At 45.8% G+C, this 11505-nt stretch overlaps 1 protein-coding gene across 5 annotated transcripts in view; it reads left to right on the plus strand.

Annotated features, from left to right (window-relative positions):
- The window catches only part of NCOA4 (nuclear receptor coactivator 4), an 80569-nt gene that overhangs the window by 42667 nt on the left and 26397 nt on the right, over positions 1–11505 (plus strand). Inside the window, exon 1 of one of the 5 annotated variants that reach the window (XM_086922058.1) lies at positions 11322–11390. The exons of the other annotated variants lie outside the window; for them this stretch is intronic. Within the exon in view, the coding sequence (XP_086778184.1) occupies positions 11372–11390 (19 nt within the window). The 5' untranslated portion in view covers positions 11322–11371. Of the gene's footprint in view, positions 1–11321; positions 11391–11505 lie in introns of those variants that run through there. 5 annotated transcript variants of the gene reach the window in all.

Raw genomic sequence — 11505 nt, forward strand, 5'->3', positions numbered from 1 at the left:
CTTCCTCTTTCGACGCTCGGTCAGCCATCAAGAACGCATCAAGAATCTTGTTTATTGGAATCACCTGCAAGGATCAAAGTAGAGCGTAAGCGACAGGAGTGGTTAAGGTTTGGCCCTGTGGGGAAAAAATCTCAAGGACAGTCACATGAGAACTGGACTATTGCTCCAACAAATCAATGAAAAGGTTTACTTACTCCAATACGAGGGAGGGAAGGCAGTCAAGGAACCTGTACCCTGGGTGGGATAATCCTCGCCTACGAGTCCTTAATAGAATTGAAACTTTCCGTTACGTTAGCTAGGACATTTTTTATTCTATGTCAGAGCTGAAGGCGAGGATTACGCTAGTTTAAAGCTTGCTCACAACCAAGTGAGCCATATCAATAACCAGTTTAAAGTAAAACCGCTTAAAGGTGGTTTCTGAAGACCAGTCTGCTGCATTCAGAATGTCTTCCAGACGAGCTCCCAGGGTAAATGCTTTTGGAGGCCATTGCCCCTCTAGTAGAATGCGCTCCAAACGTGCATACCAGCTTCCTGCATTACCCACCGAACCCAGCAGGCAATTGTGGGGGAGGACACAGCCTTGTTAGGCTTTTTAAGTGCAATGAGTAACTGGCGTTCCCCTGGGAGGTCTAAACTCCTCTGACATCTCCTCATATGCCTTGAGGCAAGATCCCACACATAACTTGGGGGAATCTGCGAAAGCGGGATATGAAATGGATTTCGTCCCGCATTTGGTGTGTCTACGGATAGTAAAGGTAACCCCCGTTGGGGAGAAAATCCTACCAGATAAATCCAGGGCTCTGACATCCAAAACCCGTCTGCAAGAGACTAGACAAAGCAGCATAGCTAATTTCGTTCGGTTGTCCGACAGAAACAAGTTTAAAACCAGATTGACATCCCATAGCTGGAGAACCATCAACCATGGTGCGCCCAGCAGAGATGGCGGAACTGAAGGTATTGATGGTCCTATAAGCCAGACCCCTTCCACTAGGGAGGCCAAATAATTTAGGGTGGAGGTCACATTAGCAGCCACAAGATTGATACTCCGTCTCAGACACCAACGATACCACCTTCTCCAGGTGGAACAGTATCGTTTGACTGTGCTGTAGGCCCAGGCCTTGGACATGAATCTCTCAGCCGCTCCTGAAAGGCCTGGGACCTCCCATCGTCCCCTGTAATCCGCCAAGCCAACAGGGTTAGAGATTCCTGCTCGATCAGTGGGTGAGGAATCCCGTTCGGATTGAGGAGAAGAGTTGGAAAGCGGGAGAGTGGGATTGAAGAATCCCAATAAAGTTCCAGGAGAACCGGAAACCAGACTTGCGATCTCCAAATCGGCGAAATGAGCACCACCTCGTCTCTGTCGTTGAACCTGGGCCGAGACTCGTGTTATCATGGCAAACGGGGGGAAAGGCATAGCCTGTTTCCTCCTGCCAATTCTGCAGGAACGCGTCTGACCTTTCAGCAAGGGGATCTGGTTTCAGCTGAAGAACCTGGGTAGGTGGTGATCCAAACGGGAGGTGAAGAGGTCCACAGAAAAGGGTCCCCAGACGCTTTGGAGATCCGCAAACACCCCTGGGTGTAGTTTCCAGAGACGCACGTTGTGGAAATGGCGACATTGGAAGTCTGCCACCTGGTTGTCCGGACCAGGGAGATACTCCGCTGTGACAAAACTGATGATCTAGGCAGTACTGCCAGAAGTTTGCTGCGAGGTCTGAGAGGGCCCTCGAGCGTGTGCCTCCCAGATGGTTGATATATCAGACCACTGAGATATTGTCCATCTTGAGAAGGACGCAGGACCGGATCAAGTCCTTGGTCCAGCACTGGATTGAGAATGAGCCTGCTAAAAGCTCCATACAGTTGATGTGAAACCGTTGCTCCGACGTAGACCACACACCTCCCGTGGTGAAGTCGCCACTCCTCACGCCCCAGCCGGATCTTCTCGCACTCTGATATCTGGCGTGAAACCAAAAATGGCTCGTCCGTTCCAGGCTTCCATGCGGAAGAGCCACCACTGGAGCTCCTCCCTGACGTCCGCTGACATAATCACTTTGTGAGAATAAGAGAGGCCCTTGTGTTGGTGTGTAGCCTTGAGGTGCTGGAGGGCTCTGTAATGGAGTGGGCCCGGAAATATAGCTTGAATGGAGGCCTGCAATATTAGCTAGTTGCCTGAGGGATATCTGGGTCTGGGCTAGAGATCTCCGAATCTCGTGACAGATTTTTGTCATTTTGCAAGAGGGAAGGCTGAGGGTGAACTCCATGGAGTCTTATCGAAAAGCCGAAAAAAAACACTTTCTGAGATGAAGTCAGAGTGGATTTGACCTCATTGATCACAAACCCGAGGCTCTGAAGGTCGACTGCTGTCTGGAGATGACGATAGAGTGTTCTGGGGTCTTGAGCCATAGAAGAATGTAGTCTAGATAGACGATGAGCCTCATGCCGAGGCCTGTAGGCGCTCGATCACCGGCCGAAGTACCTTGGTGAAACACCAAGGGGCGGAGGACAGGCCAAAAGGGAGAGTGATGAACACGTGAGTCCTGTTCCGCCAGGGAAATTGCAGAAACTGCCGATGTGGCTGGCAAATGGGGATCGCAAGGTAGGCGTCCTTGAGGTTGAGGTGAGCCATCCAGTCGTTGGAACAAAGAATATCGCGAAGCAGATAGATGCCTTCCATCTTGAAGTGGCAGTAGACCAGCCACTCGTTGAACTCGTGTAAGTTGATGACAGGCCGTTGTCCCCCGTCCGTCTTGTCCACTTGGAAGATGTTGCTGAGGTAACCTCTGGGGTGTGGCAGGGTTTCTCCGATTGCTTTCTTGTCCATGAGAGACTGGACCTCCTGATCGACCAAGGCGGAGTCTGCCTCGGAACAACAGAGCGGCCGGGGAGCCATGGGCAGCTATGGTGCCAGTGAAACTCTATGTGAAAACCCCTTACAGTTTGTAAGACCCAGGCGTCCCCCATGATGTAAGTCAAAGTTGGGGGAAAATGTGCCAGACGGCCCCTCACTTTTAGAAGGAAAGAAGGGAGAACACTCACCAGAAGAGCTGGAGGTGCCACCGTCTCTGCCTCCTCTGTTCGTGCCTGGCTGTCCGCGGGTGGGGTAAAAGTTGCCAAAGCGAGCCTGGTCTTGATATTGCCTGTGTTTGGAACCCTGTCCCCTGTGTTGGTTAGGACCGCCGGACACTCGGAAAACCCGAGTGTGAAACACTTTCCTAATGGAGGAATGTGCTTTATCTAGGGAGGTAATGGTGTTTACGAACCTCCCTAACTCTTTAATAAAAGGTTCGCCAAAGAGGCTTTCCTGCGCAACGGGACCCGCCTCGGAGTCGGCCAGGTTCCCCAGTTTGGGGTCGACCTTGATCAGGAGGGACCTGTGCCGCTCTGAGGATATCGCACATTTGGCGTTTCCATGAAACACCACTGTGCGCTGGGCCCAAGATGAGAGGTGATCGGGGATATTAGTGATCCTGACACTTTGGCCTGCTCCACCATGTCCAAGATTTTGGTGGTTTGGCCCAAGGCGCCAAGTACCTTTTCCTGACAAGCGCGCCAGGACCCATCATTGCCCTTCTTAGGGTCCTAGACAAATTTTGGGAGAAAAGTGGCCATTCTGGGGCCAAAGTCCGGAGTGGCGGCTACTTTCCCATTGAGGGAGGGGCGCGGACACTCCGCCCTAAGGCAGTTGCGGACTGTGGCTTCAAGCGGGCGGCGGATCAGACTGGCAACGTATTGGGCAAACTTGTCCAAAAGGGCCCAGTCTGAGGACCTCGGGTGGAAGATACCGTCCGGGTCCAACATGTCCGCACATATATTCTGCCCGTCAGAGGACGCCAAGGACTGGACGGGCCAGCGGCATAGTCCGCATCTCCTTGGCCCCCGTCCCCAGTGGCAGCGGGAATCGATGGGGGAGTAGTGCTGACCAGGAAAGCGTGTTTAAGTCAGGCTAATGCATCTGGGTCCACCCCAGCGTCCCTAGCGCATTTGGCTGGTGGGGGCAGCTGGTCTGCTAGAGGACCGCTGAGGGAAGGGATAGTCCGTAAGGTCTGGGAGGCCTTGGCCAGTTTGTCACAGGCCTGGTCGATTTTTCAGGATAACCTTTCCTCAAGGGGTGTCGTGGCCTGTTCCACCGCTTTGTGGATGGTAATCTTTGCCCAGTGTGCTTACTCGAGTATCTCTTGGTGCTTGTTGGACGAGGCCCCCGATCATGAGTGTTAATAAATGATCTGATCTTTACTTCACTCCAGTGTTGATTCTCCTTACTTGTTTGAACACCGTGGACAAAGGCTGACCCTGCACCAGTGTGTCTGGCAGGAGGCACACTTCCACAGATACGTCCACAGCCTCATTAAAGTCTTCGTCCCATTGAAGGGCAGTAAGTGGGTCGTCCTCCCACTGATCGTCTTGGTAGAAGTCATCCTGGTAAGTCTCCATGACTTAAGTTAGTGTTATACCAGGTAATTCATGAAATATAGGTAGGGTCTACGAGGTAAGTAATATGAAGAGCTGGTATGCCTCAGGTTAAAGGGGAGTCTGGGTGTCAGCCTGTAGTAGGGGCTGGCAGTGCTCGCAATAAGTAGAGGGTAGAGAGCCCAGGGCCCAAACATCCCTGGTGCCAAATGTATCTTAGGGTGGCCTGCTAAAAACAGGTCCCAGCAGACACTGTCTGCAATACTGACTCTTATATGTATTTATAGAGCATTGATTGGCCAAAAATATATGGACCCCCAGGCAGGGAGAACTTCCACCAACTGCCTAATGCCAGGTACAGAACAGAGTCTCTGGCGTTCAAGGGGGCGTGAGCGTCAATAACAGGGAATTGCCTAATGGCAAACAATTACAGACCCGGATCAGGGGTGTTGAGCAGGCAAAAGACCAAGCTCCCGCGGCGATGCGGCTCCGGATTCTGAAGGGCTAGGAATGCGCGGAATCCTCCGGACTCACGCCACAGCCTGATGCGTAGTCAATCGCTCTTGAACGGTGAGCCGCGGTCACCGCAAGCCGGCACCAAATATGTGGCCGCTAGGGAGCTCAGACGCTCCCGCGGCCGAATGTGTTGCCGAGTAGTGGCGGACTCGCTCAGGAACCTTAATAAACTTGTTAGGAAATATGTAGAAAGCCATGCGAACTAGCGAGAACGCTGAGGCGGGCGCGCGTCCACAAAGTGGAATGTTGGCACGCGCGCCACCCACAAGCGGCCGTGAGGGAAACAGCACTGGCAATGAACACGGAAAAACAATTAAATGAACCCCCTACATCGCAGTGCACAGAATTAAAACATAAGCTGAACTGCCATTGAGTACAAAGCATTAACAGACTAAGGGCCATATGTATCAACAACCTGTTTTGCGATTCTCAAATAGCGATTTTTTTAGAAATCACTATTTGAGAATCGCAAATAGGGAAGTATGTACAAAATCGCATTTTTTTAGCGATTTCTTAGTATTCCTTAATTGTGATTCGCAAAGTGCGAATCGCAATTAAGGAATACTTTCCCATGCATTTCTATGGGCCAGGAGGCCCATACAAATGAATGGGAAGTTATTCTCAATTTGCGATTCGCAATTTGAGAATCGTAAATTGAGAATCATTTCAAGGGTGCAGGGGTGTCCAAAGGACACCCTGTTGCACCCCTGAAATTAGCATGGGTGCACATGTGGCGCACATACATGCCCCAAGGGCATGTATGTGCTTCACATTGCACTTTGAAAAATGCAAAAAAGTGCATTTTTCAAGGAATTCACAAATTACCACCAACTTGAAGTTGGTGGTAATTTGCGATTCCTTAAGGCCAATTTGCATTTTTTTAATGCTTCTTACATTGCATTTAAGGAATCAAAAAAATTGCGATTCCTTAAATGCAATCGCAAAATAAGGAATCGCAGATTTTGCGATTCCTTATTTTGCATGCAGATTTCTTTCATACATACCATTTTAGCACTAATGTGTTCGCAAACGCCGAAATTTCAGGATTTGAGAACGCATTAGTGCTCGATACATATGGCCCTTAGCATTGACTGAAAAACAGTAAGAGAACAAAAGAGTAGGGCTTATCTTGGCTGCAAGCAGCGAAGAAAGAGGAAGAGTAGACTGGGACAGAAGACTAACAGCAACCGGGGGACCTCTGATTGGTGCAGATGAAGAGACACTCTATCTGTGGACACTCAATTGCTTTAACTGTTTATTCCCTATGTTTCATGGGAATAGTAGTTGTTTTACTTGACTTTAAATGGCTGCTATTCAATAAAGTGAAGAAAGAATAGCATAATCCTCACCTCCGGTCCTGACATAGAATGCACAGAAGTCTGCTAGGAGTACAGTTTGCCCATAGTCAGGCAACTTATGCAAATTCCTGAAAGTCATAAATCGACACCAAGCAAGGACACATATCTTCAGATACACTTTTGTGTATTTTTTTGGGACTGGGCCCTAAAGTTTTTATTTGAAAATTGTCCACAATGGTTTTACATTAATTATCTTTCAATTTGTTTAAATATATTAATGCATCAAGCACATTTTACGAAAAGATACCTTAGAGAATTGGTGTAAAAAAATTGTACAAAACACGTATTTTTAAGTTGCAATTTTTTATGTGTTTTATTTTTAAAGCAAAAAGTCAACACTCCTGCTTCTGCATTTAACCCCTTCGCTGCGGGGGTAATTCCCCCACTGTGCAGGGGGGGGGGGGGGGGGGGGGGAGGCGCGGCGGTGCTCATGAATAGCCCAGCTCGTCATGAGTCACAGTGGAGCTGTACTCATGACGAGCTGGGCTCGTCACGACTCTACCCACTGATTAATTTGCCCGCACAGGCGGGGAATCAATCACGCGTGGGCGGACCGCAGCCGTTATGACGAGCCCAGCTCGTCATGATCACGGAAGAGGTTAATCAGGAAGCGTTCTGGGAGAATTATACCTAGCCAAAAATTGTTACATTTTTAAAAAATGTTTACATGTTTTTATACTGAAACGCCTGTCAGTAATGCTTACTTGTTCGACAAATTAAACATGAAAACTTGTTGTCCATGACCCCATACAATAGTTCCTGGGCGTCTAGCGATAGGAAGTCTACACCCCTGTGACAGACTAAACAGCTATTATTGTGGTATTGATTTATGTATCGTGCGTGTGTGTCTCGTGTGTGTGGCTCGTGTATGTGTGTGGCGCGTGTATGTGTGTGCACGTGTAGAGTGCGTGGAAGGTATGCTGGTAGCATGTGGTGGGGGAGTCAGTTACTGGAAGGGAAGGCGGAGGATGTACCTGTGTTCATGTCGCTGTACTACTTGTTACTTATCCAATAAAGAAGATTGAAGAAGCCTCTCTGTCTGCGTGTACCTACTTACAATATATGGCGACGAGGATGGGATCTACAGCGACAGCGACATTGAGCACTAACTTTAAAAAAAAATAATTTTGGATTAAAACACAGCGCCTATACCATACCCAGACGCATCCACAGATAGGACACATTCAGCCGTTGGTAAAAAGGGTTTCAAACAAGGCGTTGTAACTATTTCCTTCTTCACTTTCTCAAAACATGTTTTCTGTTGATCACCCCATGTAAACGTTACACCTCTTTTTAGTAAAGATCTCAAAGGTTCAACCTTTGAAGCATAGTTCTCAATGAAACGTGAATAAAATTCTGTCAGTCCAAGAAATGACATCAATTGTTCTTTGCTTGTAGGTTCTGGAACAGCTAAGATAGCATCTACATGACTAATTTTAGGCCGAATACCATCCTTAGATATGACATGCCCTAGGTATTCTACCTCAGATTTTCCGAATACACATTTCTCATTTTTAATAGTTAGTCCACTTTTCCTTAATGCTTCCAGAACTGCAAGCAAACTTTTATCATGACATTCTTTGTTCTTCTCGTATATTAAAATGTCATCTTGAAACACTTTAGCATTTTCAATACCCTGTAAAACCCTGCACATTTCCCTTTGGAACACTGCAGATGCACTGGCGAGACCAAAAGGCATACGTTTATACCTAAACATTCCTTCTGTGGTGATAAAAGCAGTGCAGTGTTTGGAATCGTCCTCTAACACGATTTGATGGTATGCACTAGTCAAGTCTATCTTGGAAAACCAAGAAGAACCACCAACAGAGGATGTCAACTCTTGCAAATTTGGAAGAGGAAATGTGTCAACCCAGATAGCCTCATTTAAACATCTTAGAACTATACACACAAGCGCAAATCGCCATTAGATTTAAGCGAAATGACCACTGGCGAAACCCAATCAGAGCTTTCAACTGGTTCAACAATACCATCACTACACAATTTTTTAAGTATTTCACCCAATTTTTCTCTATAACTAATTGGGACATTTCTAAGTTTTTGCCGAATGGGACATGCACCTTCCCTTAATATTATTCTGTGCTTGAATCCAACCATTTTACCAATTCCATTTGAGAATACATCAGGGAATTTCTCTTGGAGATTTGAGTAAGCATCCTTTTCAACACACTCATCCTGAATAGAATAAACAGGGCATTCCAGTCTAGGGTCAATTTTCATACCTAAATCAAAAATGTGTGGCCACCCCAAAATAGTCGCACCTTTGTTGGCCACATAAATTTTACCCTGACAAGAGTTGCACCCAAAACTTATTTTGGCTATTATAAAACCTTCTAAAGGTATTCTGTGTCCGGTGTAACTTCCAGGATGTACATCAGGACCTAATAATGGCCTGCTGGGCCAAAGGGATTTGAATAAGTCCATACCCATAATGGTATACCAGGCACAAGAGTCAACCATGACCTTTACTTCTAACCCATCAATATCAACAAGGCATGATGGTAACTTTTTAACCTTACTCGTCCCTTTAGCTACTTCATCATGTATACTGCATATGTCACCCACTACGTGGAAAACATCATCTTGATTTTCGCCCTGGACACAATTAATGTCATCCTGCTCATCATCTTGCAAATAATTAACTTTAGCTTTGAAATTTCGACATACTCTGGTAAAATGTCCTTTTTTCTTACAGTTGGTACAAATTTTATCGAGAGCAGGACACCACTTATAATTTGCCAAATGGGTAGAAGACCCACATCTAAAACATGCAAACTTTTTCGGGTCATTATTTCTTTCAAAACTCTTTTCATTGCCCTTCTTACTGGAATAAGATGAATAATTGGTCATCTTACTATCACTCTTGAATTTGGACTTGTCACCCTTATTTACAACATTAATAGAATTTGAATCAGAATCATTCTTTTCATTCCTGACTTCACGAATGCATTGGTCTGAAATTTCTACACCCCTAGCTACTGCAATAGCATTTTTTAATGAAGTACTCCCAGATGAACATAATTTCTCTTGAATTTTCTTCGATTTGGTCTTCATAAGAATTTGATCACGGAAGATGGCAAAAGGTGGAATTTTCGCCAATTGAGCTTTTGTAATGAGAGGAGTGGTGTGGTAGGTGTACATTCTGATGGTGGGTCTTGTAGTGGTTACTTGTTAGGTGATGATTTTGGTCTGGTAAAAGATTTGGGGTTGACTGGCAATGCAGGTACATGTAAGCCTAATTGTGAGACTGGTAACGGTATTAGAGATGTTGATGACGTTGGTTCATCTGGTGCTAGAGATCTTAGAGACGTTGATGATGTCGGATCATCTCGTTCAAATGTTGGTATTAGAGGTGAATGTCTTCTCCGTGGTGATAGAGTAAGGAAGATGCCAGCCCGGTTTTCTGATTTCAAATTAGGATGATTCTTTCCGATGGTTCTTAAGTTTTTGAGGAGGAGGGTGTGTGGTATTGATTTATGTATCGTGCGTGTGTGTCTCGTGTGTGTGGCGCGTGTATGTGTGTGGCGCGTGTATGTGTGTGCACGTGTAGAGTGCGTGGAAGGTATGCTGGTAGAATGTGGTGGGGGAGTCAGTTACTGGAAGGGAAGGCGGAGGATGTACCTGTGTTCATGTCACTGTACTACTTGTTACTTATCCAATAAAGAAGATTGAAGAAGCATCTCTGTCTGCGTGTACCTACTTACAATAATTATCAGTCTCATTAAGTGTGTTGTTTTTTTTTTGTTAAAGAATTGTATAATATGTTATTTAAATTGTATGTATTCTGTGTTTTTTTTCATGGCCTCATTTAGGTCAAATAAAGACTATTTGATTGATTGACTAAACAGCTAGCCAGCATCACGGTGCACAGAATGATGTCACAGAGAGAGTGCCATACCTGCCCAAAGACTAGCTCACTAATTTCATACCGGATCTGATGCACAACATGATGGGTCCCAACCCATATGGCCTAACAAGCTCGAATTATGACTTGCACAAACAACATGTATTCTTACAAGCATTGGTTATGGAAGTTCCTGAGTCCCATTGCACTATGCAGTCTTGGATAAACCAGCAAAAAAATTATATTTCCTAGCATTCAAGGGGATGGCAGGCCTTCTTCTCTGTTTGCCTTTGCTGTGGATAAAACTGGTCTTTCGAGTCTGTTTGGTATTGGGTACAAACAGCAGTTTGCGCTATGTGAAACATCTTTAACAATATGTACTTTCCCTGTAAGTGGGTGTTGATACTCCATTTAGGGGTGTGGTAAAACCTTGATAGGTGGTTGTGAATGGAGCCAACTAATTAGATGGCATGCTGTTTAACTGGTATTTAAACTATGTGGAAACTTTAACTTTTTCCCGCTGGTAGAAGATAGTTCTGTTGGAGAGGTACTGAAATGGAGAATGCAGGCCCAATCTTGTTTTTTGTAGAGCTCACTCCAAATTGTTATATCTTGAATAAAGGATAGTTCTCACATTATCGACCACTGAAGGATGAGTGGCTATGTTGGACATGCCATGATGTAAACTTGCGACCTGCAGGATATTCTCATTGCTCTGAATAATGTCCCACATCTGAAATATCTCGCCCTCACCTTTAACACGTAATGGGCTCGCCCTTTCCTGGCCCCAATCGGTGGATTGGGGTACTCTGGGAGAGGCCAGCCAGGTGACAGCTGTGCATGCGATTACGAAATCTGTGTGTTTAGTAACTAATCTTTAAAAATCCAAATGTTTGTATGGTGCAGAAGAACCAAATGTACCAGATGTGAAAGCGAATTGAATATACATGATGCACATTCTGTGATCATTGAAGGGTTACTCATTAAGCTCGCGGTGGTGGTGTAATTGTGTCACAAAATCCAGTTGTTTTTGCCAGCCGCATAATCTGATGGTACGTGTTTAAAGCACTTGCGCTCCACTTGTCCACACCTTAACTGTGACCTACCCTGTAGTTGCAAAAGGTGGCATATTTTCAAAGGCTCTTAAACCAATAAAAGCTGACCTTGTTGCATAAAACCTCCCTCCATGTGAAGTTGTTTCTGCAGTCACTCAAGCTGTACTCAATTCGTAATGAGAGTCTGCAACCGTGGTAAATATTTTGTTTTAGTTTTGTGCAATTTACTCGAGCAATTGTTAATGAATTTGAATTTCAAAGGTGAATTGTGCTTACTAATTCTATAGTATTTTGTCATTCGGCTCTGCTG

The sequence above is a fragment of the Lissotriton vulgaris genome, chromosome 5 (genome assembly GCF_964263255.1).
Source record: "Lissotriton vulgaris chromosome 5, aLisVul1.2, whole genome shotgun sequence".
In the NCBI taxonomy this organism is placed as follows: domain Eukaryota; kingdom Metazoa; phylum Chordata; class Amphibia; order Caudata; family Salamandridae; genus Lissotriton; species Lissotriton vulgaris.